The following is a 17571-nucleotide window of genomic DNA, read 5'->3' as shown; positions in this document are numbered from 1 at the left end:
AATGCTAGAAATGTTTTATCCTGCTCGTGGTCTGCATTTCTTTAACTGACCATCAGTGAGTTATTCACAGCTGTGGGACCTCCAGCGCCAAGCCTGTGCTCTGTGTCTCATCACCCCGTACCTGTACTCTGCTACACCACACCCCACGTCTCCACTTCTCAAAGCCCCTTATGATACCAGGTCTGTATTTCTCTATAGTGCAACCATTACGTTAGTTGTAAACCCACAGTGGCATCGTAGAAGGACAAACAAAAGTAAACCAAATTATCCACAGATACCTGGTGAATTAGACAAAATGCTGTTACAGCTAAACCAAGTAAATCAAAGTTGCAAGCAGGTCAAGAGAAGTTCAGAGGAAGTCTGACAAGTCTCAGTCCTGAGGCTCTGCAAACTCTACAAAGCTTATGGCCTGTTGCTGGCAGTAACAATACCATATCACAGGGCTACACACTCAGTGAGAAGCACAAGAAAATAGAAAAGCTCCTGATTTTACTCACTGTTAAAATGCAGGTAAAACCAACAGAACAGCTGTGCAAATCTCAGATGCTATAAGATTTGCCCATGTCTCACCGAAGGCTAAAGATATAGTACCTTTTAAGAACAATCTTGAGTCACCAGAGAAAGCCATGACTTCTAGATCAAAATAAATTATACACCATTTCATGCTTTCACATAATTCTTAAAGATAAACTTCATAACTTAAAGGTTTTGAAGTTTCCCCATGCTCACCATGTCATCAGGTGATCTTTCACCAGGTGATAATAACATCTATCACCTTATTTGAATACAACAGGTAATCATCAAATGAGAAATACTCTGTGCTCTATTAGGCTAATTATTATTAAATACACATTTTAACCCACTGTGTGACCAAAATTATTGAATTTAATAATTAATTTCTTCGATTGTGGTAACAACTTTGATTTCAGAATGACGTGTTGTTTTTGGCAGAAACAAAAAATTCCCTAATACCTACAGGTATTATCGGTACTCATGGACTGCAGGCTTCCTGCATTATCTGCATAAATTCTTATTAAGTCCTTGAAGAAAGCTGAGCTTACAAACTGCTGAGTTGCTCTTGGACCCCACAGGAAAGCTGAGGGCAAATGCCCAGAAGAACCTCCTGGCCACTGGCAGGCTTTCCAGTGCTTCCCTTGACTGCTCCAGTCTTTCTCATCTCTCTTTTTCTGTGAGCTTGGAAAGACTTACACAGCTTTGGCCAAGCATTTCATTTGAATCAATTCAGCACTTGTCGTGTAGAATTTTATTCCAAACAGTTTGCTGGATAGCATACCAAATTCTGAGTATGGCTGAATAGTCTGTAGTGAGGCCAACCACCAAGAGGTTTAAATCCAAGCAATACAAACTGTGAATCCCCTTAAGATATATGATTACCTTTTGCAAAGAGGATGATACATAAGACAACCAAATTCTGGTATTGAATAAGACACTTTTTAGTTGGTTAAAAGAAATACAGAGTACTACATACGCTAGGCACATGCAGAAGTCTCAGTTATTAGTAGTGCTGATTATTTAGAAGCTTTCATGCCTTCCCATGTAGACCCTTCCTAGTCCTTTGAGGGAATACAAACATCCAACTCACCAGTTTTAACTGTTTAGCATTTATATCTCAAGCAGCAATCACCACCTTAGCAGCAAAGATATAACTACATACATTACAGTTACGACTTCATGTTTTTCAGGTTTCGTAACATTAAATTAGCTTAGAAAAATGAATGTAAAAGCAACAGAGAGGCATTAGTTTTTGGTTTGGCAGTCAGCATTTACAGAGAAAGATGCATCTCAACATGATGTTGAAACCAGCAGAGCTGTTTCATTTAGGCTTACTGCAAGATGAGCTCTGTGGGGACTCTGCAGGTACGTATTATGCTTGGAACTTGAATTCTACATATGGTAATGAAATTGCACAGACTAAATATCACAGTGAGTGAGCAGTCATATCAGCTTGTGGAATTTGCAGCTTTCTCAATTACTTACATATAAAGGGAATTTTTCTGGGTAAAAACGTAAAACTGGAATAAGCAGCAAATGTTTTGCAAGGAAACGTGCAGGTGATTTAAGTGTTTTGAACCTGTGTTGAACCTATAAAGGGACTGACATAACAGGTGAGCAAGTACATCTTAAATGTTCCCATTCTTTATGCACAGTGCCATTCAGCAACTTCTCAGCTTCAGATGAGCAGGGCTGCAAATCAAATCTGTGTTGAACTTGTCAGCAGCAGACGATTGTATCTGTACACCAGCTTTATAGCCATGGTCCAGCTGAGAGTTCATAGGTTCAGCTAGTCTGCTATTTTAATGACAAATATGTGACCTAAGCACCATCCCAATGGCCCCTCCTATGAATCCTCAAAAACAGATACTCTCTCTGACATCCTGACAACTGTTAAGAACTGGTTAATATTTCATTAACTTGAGGTCAGCGAGCTGCTTTACCACATCAGAAAACCCACTTCTCAAGCCCTGTGCTTGAGTCACTTAATCGTGGCTGCCTGGTTTACAAATTAGAAGAGGCAACCGCTGAAAAGAATGCTAAGTAGATTATTACTTTTCTCTATGCTGCAGAAAATAGTTCCAGATTTTATTGAAGTGTCAGGTATAGAATAGGGCAATTTTTCTTTAGAAGGCAAAATTTTTGCATGATGTTTTGTTCATCCTTCTGCCTTCTCTTCCACTCCAACCTTCCCACTCTGAGGTGAAGTTCACAACTTATATTTGAGACAGTATAAATTACATCTGTGTAAATAATGGTCACAGTTAACTCACAGAAAGTTTCTTGTGGTATAGTTTACCTAATAAGATGCAAAAGAAGAGGGATCTAAATAGTTAAAACAATTCATAGAGAGACAAGAGAACATATAATTAACATTACCCTACCTGCTGTTAACTGTACTAATTGCGTTCCTTTCTGCAAAACTGACAAGTATCACATCATACAGACAACTTCAGGGATAGGCAACTCAAATTAAATTACCTCTGAACCTTAGCCCTTAAAAATCTCTCTAGTATTTGACTGGTTTACCTCCTTACTTCATCAGTCTAGAGTTTTCTGAAGGAATGCTTACTACAATCTGTGGAAGTGTGTACATATCACTATTTACAGGATACTAAATGTAAAAAATTCAATGTAAAAACCAGCCATAAATCGGAAGACATAACATTAAAACTGTGAAAACAGACACAAAGCTGAATAAACTCAAAAGACGCAGAAATCTCATTTTGGAAACAGACAACATGAAATACGAAAAGACATTAATTTTTTCATCTCAAAATTGTAAAATAACTTTTCAGTACGAAAGCATCTTTAAGCACCTAACTTGGTTATTTCTTTGATCCACAAGAAGCTAAGTAAATACAATCTGCATATGCACTTTATGGCATGAGACATAAGCCTGTATTTATAGAGGGGAAATTTTTTATAAGAATAGTTTTTTCTAGGATAGTTAAATTTGCAGTAATCAGCCTCAAGTCTCTCTTGTTCCACTTTTATCCCAATATATACAAAACAAAAACTGTATTATACTGGAGGTAAGATGTGGAAAAGAATAAAATGATAATAAGAAAAAAAAGAATAAAATAAAAATATCAACCACACTGAACACTTAATGAGCTACAACAAAAACGTGGGTAAAACCTGTGGTAACGAGAACAAGAGAGGGTGTCAGACATGCAGGCACAGTATCAGCATTATTATGCCAATAATCTTCAGCGGAGCACAATACTCACATACACTAAGATTAGGAAAGCTACTACTAAAATGCACATACCTGGAGGAGTAGAGGGATAAGACTTGGCAGGGAGTAGAGGGAAGCACAGTGCAGTAATGGTGAATCTTCCCCGTGACTTTATACTGTTAAGTCTTTAGACAGTAACCTTCTCATGGTTGCCTTTCTTTCCCCTTTCTGCAAAAATCCTGGGGCTGTTCTTAAGCATTTAGAACAATAAATATATTTAAGATTTATAGACTGAAGTTTGGCCCTATTTATCTTACTCAGGTGAGCAGTCCAACTAAGCCCGGGGAGGTACAAGAAAAATGTTCTCCTCCACAATGACGCAAGAAACAATAGCTAACTGCAGGGCAGGGTAGAGCATACCACATCTAGGTAAAACTGTCAACTTCAGATTTTTCTTAACAAAACAAAAATCAGTTCAAATAAGAGCATACCTAACTTCTGGAACTAACCTGGACATGATTCTCACTAAATGTTTTTTGTGATGACATTCTCATGGGTTAGAGCCTCATTTAAAATATACTGTGATGCAGGAAGCTAGATACTATCTCCCAATCGAATCCAGCAAAGTTACAAAGACACATTTCACATTCATAAGTGTGTTGAAATATTTTACTTTTCTTAAACTGCAAATATTTGAAGAAATGTAGACAAACATATTTTAAATTCAAAGCACTTTCTCAAATATGAAGTAGCAGATTAACGAAATGTCAGAACAACCTCGGCTTCAAAAACTGCTCTACCATTTTAGGTAGAGATTATGTACCAAAAAAAAAAATAATAGTCATAGCCTCTTATGATCATAGTTCTCAACTGCTGATGTATTCAGAATATCATCTTGTAAATTGCTCCTATCTTTAAAGATAAAACAAGCTTTTGCAAGTCATACTAACCTTTGCAAAATACCAGTTAAGATTACTTCATAGAGAGGAGGAGGCTGGGGGAGGAAAAGAGGGGAAAGGAATCACGGTATGGAGGCTGTACGTTGTGCGTTCCCTGAGCTTTGTGCAAGTTGAAAAGCCAGCAGAGAGAGATTTCTGACGTGGTTCAAAATCATGTGCTTTTGTAGCAAATGTACAAGCTAATATCCTTACACATCAATCACAGCCCATCCTAAACCACCACCTATTCCATAAAGACAAAAGGTATAACAAATTTAACAGAAACAGTTGCCAGATTTTTTTTTTAAAAAGTAACTTCCTCAACTGAATTACATACGGCAAGTGGTTACCCAACAACAGTACCCTCCTGCTGCACCCCGCATCACCTGGGGGACACTAGTGGACATCAGGGACATTATGACGGTTTCAAAGCAGGGCAATAACCAGAACTGTTGTCTTAAACACTCCACAAAAGAAACAGTAAAAGATGGAGCAATAATTCAGAATGCAGTTAAAGAAAAGCATTTGAGTAAGAGCTGTTGTTTCAGCATGTTTAACTATTAATTTGAAGGAACTTATCACTACTCAAAACTTCAGTGTTTGTAAAGTTTCCCAGTTTTACTCTCTCTAAATCTAGCCCGGTTCCTCCTGTTCTTTACCGTGCCAATCATCTGAGGCCTGCCTACAGAATAAAAGGTCTCTCCATACATCTAGGAGCAATGAGGGAGTAACCAGAGCGAATGTCATATCTGCCCCGCTTTGCAGATGAAGCTGCAGCCTCAAATAAAATCAGTTTCAAGGATAAAACAGTTCACGGTATGGAGGAGGGAACAGATTATGTATTTCTTTGAAGAAATTACTAACAAACTACTGACCACATGAAAGAGTTTTGCTAGTAAGGACCTAACAGACACGACAAGAAAGGGGCTAATTATAAAACTACCCTTGCCTCTAGACTGCCATCACTCTGCTTTTAGATTTTTTACTAACTCAACATTATTTTGCTACTAGTACTCCCATTAAAAAGTTTAAAATAAAACCCCTCATGCCACATTTTTGACATAAATGTCAATTACGTTTCTGACACCCTTACACAAGGGATTACGCACCGACAGGCTGACGACATGCACTACGTAGTGCAGACCCGTCAGTCTCAGCAGCTTTGTCATCTCATTTCAAGTTTCTAACTATTTCAAAATTAATACCTAAAACATGTCTCCTGCTGAGAGTTTATACCATGTAAAGAAAAGAAGTGTGATTCTTCTGATCATAGTCACCCCAAAGATCACACCACCAATGCAGCCGTAGTAATGAGGCCCAGGGAGGAAAAACTACAGACTACCAGCTGGGAATCTGACCTTTTCTGTCACCAGTTAAACCCACAATATTTGCAGTATTTGTTACCAAAACTGTGATAAGCTACAGTAACCATAAACACATAGATTTCTTTTAAATAAACAAACACATCAGGCTTCACAGGAAATAAAATAAGAATTCTCAAGTGACAGGGACTCGTGGCTTCTGGACAATAACCATTATTTTGTACCTTGTCCCATATAGTTTGTTAAAATACAAGTGCCAGCTAAATGATTGTTCAAACAAGCTGGTATTTCTTTCAACAGTGCTGTAGTTTATATCAAATGAAAAATTTGGATTCAGTTCTGCGTTAAAACACATGCAGTCAGTGATGGTAGAATACTAAAAAAAGCACAAATCATTTCTTTTCCATCAGGAACGGACCTTCCCAGAAGAGGATGCCCCATGGTATTCAGATAAAAACAGCTGCTATTAACAGAGGTGATTCGGGGAAAAAACCCAAACTATTTAGTGTCACAGGTAGATTTCTACAACACGGTGTTACAAATTAAAACCAAAGAAAACGCTTTAATCACATACATTCCAATGCAAGCCAGAGTAACAAATCAGGGAAAAAAAGAAATTCAGTTTCAGTAATCGAACCCCAAATATTTAGATGCAGATGGGCATCTAGAGAGCATAGAAGGTGTGATTTCTCTCCTTTGCACAGCTGCTAGGACTGCAGAGAAAACAATGTTTACTGTTTCATACCTTATACGTAAAGTGCATCTAATGGTTCCAATTTTATGCATAAAAAATGAAAATTTCATGCAGCTGCTTCTCAATTACACATCTGGTTATTGTTCTGCAGCTGCAAAACTACCTTGAAGAGCTATAAAATACAGTGTGACAAGCCTGGAATAAATACCAGCAGTCATCTTGTGCCTCCCTTGTAAAACGTTGCATTTTTTACCACCTGCTAAAATTCCAGAATCAAGAGCTATGGCTTCTGTCACCTCCTCCTTTTATAAACAAAAAATCCGCTAATATATTTAACACAACTGAAATTTGTAAATGACCACTTTCTATAGCACACATTAAGTACAAAATCCAGCATCCCATTTCTAGAATATTTTTTACTTTGTGTTGTTACTTCCAAGTAGCTATTTCAGTAATTTGATCAGAAATCCAACACAGAGAAAAATAAGTCAGCACAACATTAGTGTCAAACATCTGAAATGAGATTTTGATTTGTTAGCCCCCTAGCCATTACTCATATTACTATAAATCTATTGAATACGAAGACATTTTGTGATGAAGAATGGTTCTAAAATACCCAACTATTGTAAGCAGTCTCAAGCTTGCTTTTACTGACGCATACTCCGCATGTAGTTTTCTAACAAAGAGAACAGATAAGAAAAACAAAACAGATTTGTTTTTCATAAAAATGCATTTGAAATTAACCATTTCTGTAATTCCTCCTGAGACAGAGGGTCCTTCGAAAAATTTCCATATCTAAAATATTTGAAAAGCAACAATTTGTAATTTAACTTGAAACAGAAAGGCTCAACTTGAAACAACACAATACCCAGGGGTAAGCTTTCACAAAATCTTTTATTAATTTTGCTTCAAAAAGAATAAAACTCAAAATCACAGTTAGGCAAGCTGGAAGCTTTTCTGCCAGTTTTTCTGGCACACAGGATGCAACACATGTGGCCATTACCAACAAATGCGTGCGCTCTTAGACAGCTGCCTGTTTTTCACACAGGTGCCAAGGGCTTATGTAGAAAAACGATGCTAAGCTGAAGAGGAGGAACAAGGCAGGCAGTAAAGCTGAGCGAGAGACCCCATGCAGGAGTCACCAAGGATAATGCACCGCTAAAATACTGCCATGCTTAACATTTTGCCACTTCTCAGCAGCCTCTGTGAAATAAAGTTTCTTAGCACGAAACCCAGAGAAGGAGGGGAGGGAGGGAGAGGGAGAACCACCCAGACGAAACACACGCACAAAGACGAGAAAGCGGGAGTATTTTAGGGCTCATCTCCAGGGAGAAAGGTCCTGCTACAGAGCAGTGTGAACAGCCATTGTGCATGAAATCCTTAAATGGAAACCCTAATTCCACCTTAATTGTGCCTTTGTATGGTTTAGCTTCCAAGACAGATTAAGTTAAAGCACCTAAAAGCAATCTGAAAGCAAATGAAGAATGTCCATAGAAAGAACCACTATCGAATCAGTACTATACTCCAGCTTTGCGCTATAGCTGTATCACAGCAAATTCACCACAACTTTCTAACAAAATCCTTAGTAAAGCAGGTTTCAGGGAATACAACCCTTTAACACATTTCCTAACTCCTCTGATGTTCCATGCTTGATTTTTTCATCCAGTAGATGGGATAAAGAAATTGGATTACTGCCACATTTATTAAGCCTCCCACAAAAAATTACTTTAAATAACAGTAACATGCAAGGCATTGCCTTCATAACTTCTACTCTAGTTTATTATTTTCATCCTTTTCAGACATGAGTGAGGTTTTGTTTAAATTGTTGGCACAACAATTAATTTTGGAATTTTTTTCAAAAAAATCAAACCATTTCAAAGTGAACAAATATAGAAAAAAAGTATTATTTGAGCTGTTAGCAATCATTATTTGTTTTCTGATCACGCAGAGAAACATTAATTTCTATGACCACTATGTCAAGTAAATGGTGGCCTAAACAAAGCACTTCAGCAAGCAAAAAACCCAGTATGCACACAAACATACAGTGGCTTTTAGCAGTACACAACTGCTAAATATTTGTTGTAAGTAGGATAAGATACAACTGACTGTTTAGCACAACAAAGGAAGAGGCTTTTCTCATTCAGGGCTCATAAGTTAGAAGATGGCATTAGGAAGAAATAAGAGAAAATGGATACAATGAGGAAAGGGCTGTAAGAATAGGAAATTGGACAAGGGACAGAAAGAGATTAAAACCACAGACTATGGCAAATTTTATGGAGCTTTGAACTGGATATAATTCAAGACATGCCTATGAAGACTGGGAGTATTAAAAAGATATTTCCTATTATTAAGAAGTCACAGGAAAATGCAGATTCCGTCTAGTCTTAGATTTCACCACTCAGACAAGGCAAAATCCATTAACTGAAAACCTGCTAAATGGAATAGAGAAATGCTCATGCTCAATAGTGCTGAACGTGGTCCAAAGGCAGCTCATCCACCACTAGTTTTCTATTAAATTTAAAAGGTTGTTTTCTAAATACTTACCCATTTGAGAATAGAATCATATTAGTCAATAACTTACAGCATTATTTTGCCTGAAAGCATAGTTTCAGAAAGCCATAATTTAAGTCCAAAGAACTTTAATAAAAGCTGACAGAGAAAATATGAGGACTTATGGGAGAGCTGTTCCTTAACAGTGAGCAAGTTCACTGCATACAGCTCCATGGAACACTATTTCAGCAACATGTGATTTTTCAACATATGCAGAGAAGCATAATCCAAGGGGCTCTAAAAAATAGCTAGTTATAATCACTAAGTACATCGGGGTTTTGGGAGAAATAACTCATTATGCACAGGTGAAAAATTGTTACTACACAGTGAACCACACAATGGAAAGAAACATGAAAATCACAAAAATGTTGAAGGAGGCAATTCCTCTCCTACCTATGCTGGCAGAGAGAAGAAAGGGAATTAAATCATGTAAGCAAGGTACATGAAGCCAGTCAAAAAAGATCAAAGTGGCCAACAAACTCAAGGACTGAAGAGTAAATTAAGTTACTTAAAGATAACAACAGAGGGCTGGTTTGTATAGGATACTCATAGAAAAGCTCTTCCTGGTATAACAAAAAAGAACCTAAATTCACGTTTCAAACACCCTCAGAAACACCAGGTTCAAGTACCTTCATTTTTCCTAGCATAAAAGCTTAGGTTAAATGGAGACAGCACTATTGCCAACAATTTCTTCATAATCTATACAAAAAAAGGACATTACCAAGCTAAAAATAAATTTTTTTATCCCTTCTAAACATACATTGCTTTCAAGTGGTTTTCACAACTTGTATTGCAGAGATGAACTTTCAGATAAGGGAACTAAAGCAGCATCTAAAAGTGCAGCCTTCCATCTAAATTAAACATAGCCGAAGGAAAAAAACCAGCAGGCCGAGATAGGAAAGAGACGGGTGTTCACATGACTGAGAACTCTTTCAATACTCTAAAAAAATGGTGAATAATAGGTGACAGGTAAATGACCTCATGGAAAGAGGCTTCAATAAACCTCTTCTGTTCTTTATAAAATACATGTTTACCTCTCCAGCCTGATATAAAAAGCATGCCTTTAGTCCAGAGACAAATTTTATGAGTTCCCTCATGCATAAAGCAATAGAAATACGATATGCAGACACTATATTTTGTTATACATTTTTTTTAAAGAAGAGCGAATAAAAGCCTTGCACTCAATTCAATTGCATTTCTCTGTGATAGAGTGTGAACACTGCACCTGACTGATTCCTAAATGTAATGAAACACTTTAAGTGGCAATGGGCAGCACTCTATTGCTTTTGTTAAAAATCAGAAAAAGAAATGCATGCCAAGCTTCCAGCATCCATTTAGGATTGTCAGCATTTTCAACCACCTCTGTAAGTTCTCTCCTGATTCAAAGAGCCAGTTGACAGCACACAGTAACACCTTCCAGCATAATTATAATCCCTCTCAGCTTTGTCCACCTACTAGTTTAAAACGATGGTTCCCTTAACAACTTCTCCATCAGGCAGAACATAAAGAACAGTGCACGAGCTGAAGCAGACTCAAGGGCCTCTGGCTGAGAAGGCTACAGAAAATGATGCACCACACATCTGCCCAATACAAGCAACGAAAATGCACACCCCCCAATAGCGTGGGTGTATGTACAGATACATAAATATTTTTTCCTTATATCAGTACTACAGAATGAGGAAAAGACATAGCAAGAAAGGAAATGCCTTCTTTGGATAAACAAGCCCTGCATTAAGTGAGAATCAGATCAGAAGACTTGTGAGTTAATGCCGGAACACCCAGATGATCTCACGTTTCAGACGAAAACTCAGATTCCAAACACTTCACTTTGTTCCGTTAAATAGCTGCACTAGAACTGTAACAACTTGTTTACAGGTTGTGTTTCTTCAGATGGCAGATCAAGCAATGCTGTACTGTCGTAGCAAAACTGCACAACATCTTTTTCTTTCTCTCTTGAAAACTTAGGAATTGTAACATGAAACAAAGCTGTTTGTGACTGCATTTCTTGGTATTCTGTAAATATTGCCTCTCTACAAGAGTTACACCTGAAAATTGCTTAGCACAAAAAGGCAATGAATTCCTTGGGGCCTAATTCTGTATTCCTTATTGTGTACAACTTCTTTTGAAGTCAATATTGGTGATGTCATTTTAATTTTCTTCACATCTGCCATTCTTACCTTAGGAGAAAAAAACAATCCTTTAATTGCATTAAAAATTCCTTGCAGACTGCCTTGTGTGCTCTTGGTGAGTTTTGACAAATCTTTGAGAAAATTAATATTCAGTGTACTCAGCGTACATATTAATAAAAATAGAGACAGCAACAGAGGAAATGAGTAAACTAACAAAACCGCTGATACTGGGTAAAGGCAAACCCTTTTAAGAACACACACATTAACACCTTCCTGACAAGTGAAGACAGCAGCAAAAACATTCTCATTCCATCTCTTTCCATTGCATCAACAGGAAGTCCAACAATAGCAAAACTGGTGACCAGAGGCACTGTGGCAGTACCGACAGCTCCATCAGGCCTCTAGTATTTGGCGAATTGTAAAATTCACCAAATTGTGAAATAAATTTCTGACTACTACACTTTGTAAAGGCTTCCATGTCAGGAATTTCTACCCCTTTATCTGTACCCCTTTATCACACGCACAGACCCATGTGAGTGACAATGCTGTAAGATTATCAAGGAAAATAATTGTTTCTCCTGCACTCATGATGACAGGTCTATAGAAAGAACCTCCTTTCACAAGAAAAATACCGAACCTTTGACTTTCAAGTTTTGATAACTTTATTCTATTTTTATCTTAACAATATGTTGGCAAGCATCCTTTCTTGTTTGCAGAAATGAAAGTTAAGGACAGCTGCAATGTGGCATACACTATCTAAAACAACAGATTTTTGAGCAGTCCGTATCAAATTGTGCAGATAAACCTGAGTGACAGAGATACTACTAGTTTGAAAGATCATAAAGAAGATAAATCTGATGAAATCTTGGAACAAAAATAAACACAGTAGCAAAACTTGTGTTCTTGATGCTTAGTTTTCAAAGTGCATGTTAAAAGCACAAGGACAGCACACTATCAGAATGATTACGAGGATGATGTTAATAATTTAGTGTGTCATTTAGTGATAATTATCAACAGTGTGTCAATCATTTCAACATGAAATAGCTTCCACACTATAAACCACTACTCTTTAATGCCCAGTAACGCAGTATGCTTGAATGCAATTATATAAAATGAAGAAAGGTAGCAGTGACTAACAATATTTTGAAGTGTTAACAAGCCAACCCAGTTAAAATACACACAATTTACCTGATAAATTTTGATTAGCAATTAATTTTTTATATTTTGCATTTGATTATTTAAATTTTAACAGGTTTGTTTGTTTTTTTAATAGACCAATATTTCTGTGATTTGCAGAGCAAGCAAGCTACAGAGGTTATTTAAAATAAAACTGGCATCATAAAACAGAAAAGGTTCACTGCCTGTCATGGAGTAATTTATTTTTCCAAATAGTTATAGGGATCAAGAATAGCAATAGTTATTGGATAGATCAATATATTTATGAGTTCAATCATGAAGAAAAGAGTTTAAGTGCTGTAAGATTCGTGGAAAACCTTCAGTTAGCACTTCCTGATTTTCTCAGACATCTGGACATGAAGAAACCCTCCAATTCTACGAGCTTTGTGTCAGTATGTGTTTTCAGTTTGTGATGCCAAATGACCATAACAGTAGCATTTAATATTTTTGTTTCAAATATATTTTCAAGTATATGGTTGACATAAGAAGGTTTTGATTATTGAAAACTGTATCACCTTAATAAAGTTATAGAGATTTAGTGAGCCATTATGCTAATCCTATTCAGCTACTTGAGGTCTGATGAGATCTTTGATATGAGTAAGTTGTGTTAATTTACTTTCCAGTGTGCAAAACCGAAATGCATTTAACTTAGTGGCTTGTGCATTATGTAAAACATAAACCAAAAAAACTTCCTGTTTCTACACAATTAGATTACAATAATGTCTGTCCTCCGGCATTTTGATGTATGATACATTAAAAAAAGCTAAATGAAAAGAGGAAAACTATACAAACTACTTAAAGAAGAAAACTTCTTTCAGAGTTTGAATTGGTTGACAAACGTACTTAAATGCATTTCCTTTTGAGGGAAACGGTACTACATAAATTAATTTCTGACCCACATTACCATCTTATGTTCACCACACTAAAATGAGGATGTTGTCAGAGAACCAAAATGAAGTTCCAGAAGCATGATCTTCTCTTCCAGCCACTGTCAAGTTCTTTTGTGATGGTAGGAAAGTCAACTCACCTTTTTTGTCTCCGTATGGACAAACATACATTTATATAATTCTCTCCTATATATTTTGTATCTTCATAGAATCATACAACAGTTGAGGTTGCAAGGACCTCTGGAGATCACACAGTGCAACCCACCTGCTCAAAGCAGGGTCAGCTAAAGTAGACTGTGTCCAACTGGGTTCTGAGTATCTTCAAAAACTGAGAGTCCACAACCTTTTTCTTCCTTTGCTTTTTAATAGAGCAAATTTTTATTTGAAAAAAAACTTTAAGCAAGTTCATTTGCTTCAGTTCCTTAAGTTATATCAAGTATATAAGAACAAATAATCTTCCTCAGAAACCATTCATGAAATTATCCCGAATTCTGAGTTATTCAAAAGGACATAAATAATGTTAAAGACTTCAAAACATCTTAGAAATAAAGTTCTAAAGAAATACTGCTGTTATGAACTGTTGTTCACATATGAAATTTAAGCATATATTTATGATCTGGAAATTAAATCAAATCTTTTCAATAAGCATCAATTTGAAGATTGTGTACAACTTATTACAGAGCAATTTATTTTCCAGATTGCTATCTGGTGAAGCAGATTCCTCCCATTATCAGTCAACTTACTTAGTCTCTGAGCAGCCTCCAGGGCATCATTTGCAGAATCAGCTACAAAGAATCTCTGAACTGTAACCCCATGGTCTGCCATTAGTTTTTTGCTTTGGTACTCCTGCAGGTTCAGCCATCGTCTAGGGGTTAACTGAACAGCCTAGAAAAACAAGAGGGGAAAATAACATAATGCTCATTAAGAACAGTTCATGAGATAGCCAAATGAGCTCTTCTGCCTTATGGTTATCTCAAACCAGCAGTTAAACACTGTTTTAAAAAAAAACCAAAAACCCAGGTACTGATTTACCCAAGTGCCTTTTCTTAACATTTGTGCATCCGAAGTACTCTGAAAGCTACAGATAATTTTTAAAAGTTACACAAGGCTCACTGGGAGATCTTGACTAGACAAAGTGTCTTGCATTTAATATCAACGTAGATTGGTAAACTTGGCTTGAACTCTAAAGCCTATTTATGTTTTTAAGTTACCCTGTCCTATAAAAATATTAACAGACTGTTACCTTAAAACAAATTCATTGTTTCATATAAAATATCCATATTTACACTAAATTGTATAGAATTCTTCCTTATAAATTATTTCTACTGATTCTATGCATTTATTGCAGCACATCTGAGAAGAAAAACAACTGCTGTGGAATTAGCATCATCTTGTAGGAAACTATATACTAATATATGTATTTTCAGTGGTCTGTGCTTAGTTGGTTGCAGTTTTAAGTATATTCTGTTGAGGACGCTAGCACAAACACAGCAGCCATGCAAGGCCAACAACAGTTGGAGAAGAATTTACCTTCCATTCTCAACATGCCAGTTTAGATGCTTGCATGTGCACACATATATATTAGATAAAAAGATATTGCAACCTTACACAAAGACATCACATTTGCTTGTCTTGGCAGTAAACGTTGAATATAGACACTATAAAAGTCACAGGATCATTACTGAATTACTTTATGAAAGGACACATTGCCTACACAGGATAAATTGTTACAGACAAAAGCAATAATTAAAGAGCTGTCACTGACTCCTAGCAATGCTATAATGGCAAAGGCGGCACCGACTCCTGGCAATGGTATAATCCCATTTTGTGCCAGCAAAAGACGCTCTTCCCGCGTGGAGAGACAAACTGTTGTTCTACTGGCAGACAGCCCGCAATCATTCTTGGTTTCTCCTGAAGTAAGGAGCATGGCATGCAAGCTGGCACTATATATTTAGATATGTTAGACAACGAGGCTTACTTACTATACTAATACTTTGATCTCTAACAGCATGATAAAAAAAAATTATCCCAATGCAACTTCATACTGAAAACAAAAAACCTCTATGCTCAAGTCTTTCAATAATACATACCCTTTTCACAGTACTAGAATTTTAAATGCTCTATTGTATCAAAAGCAAACCGCTGCCTGTTCCTACTTGCTTTGAAAAACAGCACAAAAGATTGATGCATAAAGAAAATACAAACCCCATCTTTTACAGTATATGACCACGTGTTCTGTAGAAGTCACTCTGACAGAACTTAAACAGTTACAAATAGCTCAGAATGATACAATTCTTTTAACCATAGCTTGGTTAACATATTTTGGAAGACTAAAACGAAATAATGTGAGTATGCTCTATGGCTATCTCGAATTCTAGGCATCGTACAGGTGCCTCAGTATGTTTGTATATTCCTCCATGTTATTCAGAGACAGTACGTTGTTGCATTTATGCAACGCCTTCGAACACAGGGTCAAAATTTAAAGGCATTTTCATAATCCTTGATATTTAATTTGTTTTCTCATTCTAAGTTCTCTGTTAGGCTCTAACAGCTATTACTTCACGATCATTTCCACAAAGGGATTAATGCTAGGAGCCAAGAGGCACCCTGAAAGTCAATTCTAGCCTCATGGAAAAAGACCAGAGCATTTCAAACAAAAGCTGATGCCACAAGCCCATAGTTTCTATCAAGCTACAGAAAAGCTTTTAGCATGACTGGAGAAAATACCAGTTTTATCCCTGAGAATCATTAACCTTCTCTTTTTCATTGTTTATCTAAAGACTACCTCATAATATTTTTATTATTATTATTAGGACCTCAGAATACATCGTCATTGATCGATGGCTATTAATCCGTACCTATACACACACACTGAAGAGAAGCATCACCTGAATACGCACAGGCAGCCAGGAGTCTACTAACGTGTTATTTGACCACTACCATAAGCCTAAAATGCATTCCCAAAGCCTCTCCCCGCTTTCAGCTGTAAGCAGCAGTGAAAACATCCAAAGAGCACTGAGAAGCTGACTGCATTTGAAGAGGGAGGGAGAGGAGAAGAGAGGAAAAACCAATACACATATCTATACAACTAACTGGCTTTCAGACATTCTGCTCCGGTTAAAAGTTGTATCTGATGTGTGCACTCCCTCCTCAACGCCTGGAGCTACAGCAGGAGAACATCTACAAAGACACTTCTCAATCCATTTCTCTTGAGCAACAAGGAATTACCAATCTGATTTTCAGCGTTTAGAAAAATAAGTTCACACCTTTAGTTAAAGCAGATTGACTTATACCAAGATAAACAAAACCATCAATTCTAATTTAAATCAGAAAAGAAGAAACTTTGAGTTAAACAATCAATTATATTCAAACTCTATCTGTACTTTCCAGAAGAAAGGTTAATTCTCCATAGCTGGAAGTTGATTTGAAACAAAGGGTAAGTCTATAGTAAGTTTGACAGCACTTTTTGCTCATCTCTTATAAATCTTATAGATATAGTTCTTAATTTTTATGTTATATAATATTGTATTTAATAGGACCCAAAAGATCTTTCAGACACATGTCAAGCTGATCTTGGATAGAATTAATATAGAAAAAAAATTTTAAAAGTTGCTGTATTAAATAAAAAGCTGAATTAAAAGTTTTACTAAAGATTTCTCTCGTATATAAAAGTATGTTTACTTACAATTTATTTTTCTCTTATGCTTAAGTGTGTTTATGTACAACTAACTGGTTTATATAAAGATTTCTACAGCTCAGTAATACAGGTGACAAAATTTTGGTCACTGGTTTTATAATTCAAGAATAAGTCTTCAAAACAGCTTTTATTCATCATTTAGAACAATAAATCAGTTTCACATGTATGTGTTACTAAGCTGATCTAAATCAAACAAACAAAAAGGAAAATATTCAAACAATCTTATTCTGGGGCAGATTTTTGTTGCTATTGCTTGACAAAGGCCTCTTTCAACACAACTTGTTTTCAAGTTTTCTGTCTGAGTAGTAATTTAGCAGTTAAGGAATTTGCAATGCAGCACAGTGTGTCAACTGACATCGCAGTTAGTTCAAACCAGCAATGCTTAAGTAATAAAATCTTTTAAGGATTCTCTTAGATAATACGGACTACAAAGGGCTACCACCTAATAATGGCCACCACTGATAACTCACAACACGTGACAGAT

At 36.5% G+C, this 17571-nt stretch overlaps 1 protein-coding gene across 1 annotated transcript in view; it reads right to left on the bottom strand.

Annotated features, from left to right (window-relative positions):
* The window catches only part of SUCLG2 (succinate-CoA ligase GDP-forming subunit beta), a gene marked incomplete at its 3' end in the record, with an annotated part of 131613 nt that overhangs the window by 90057 nt on the left and 23985 nt on the right, over window positions 1-17571 (bottom strand). The window contains exon 2 of the mRNA XM_082004753.1: window positions 14134-14275. Coding sequence (XP_081860879.1) covers window positions 14134-14275 — 142 coding nt within the window. The remainder of the gene's footprint in view (window positions 1-14133; window positions 14276-17571) is intronic.

Source organism: Phaethon aethereus (genome assembly GCF_964289735.1).
Source record: "Phaethon aethereus genome assembly, chromosome: 11".
Taxonomy (NCBI): Eukaryota; Metazoa; Chordata; class Aves; order Phaethontiformes; family Phaethontidae; genus Phaethon; species Phaethon aethereus.
This window is presented reverse-complemented; position numbering and strand designations above follow the sequence as displayed.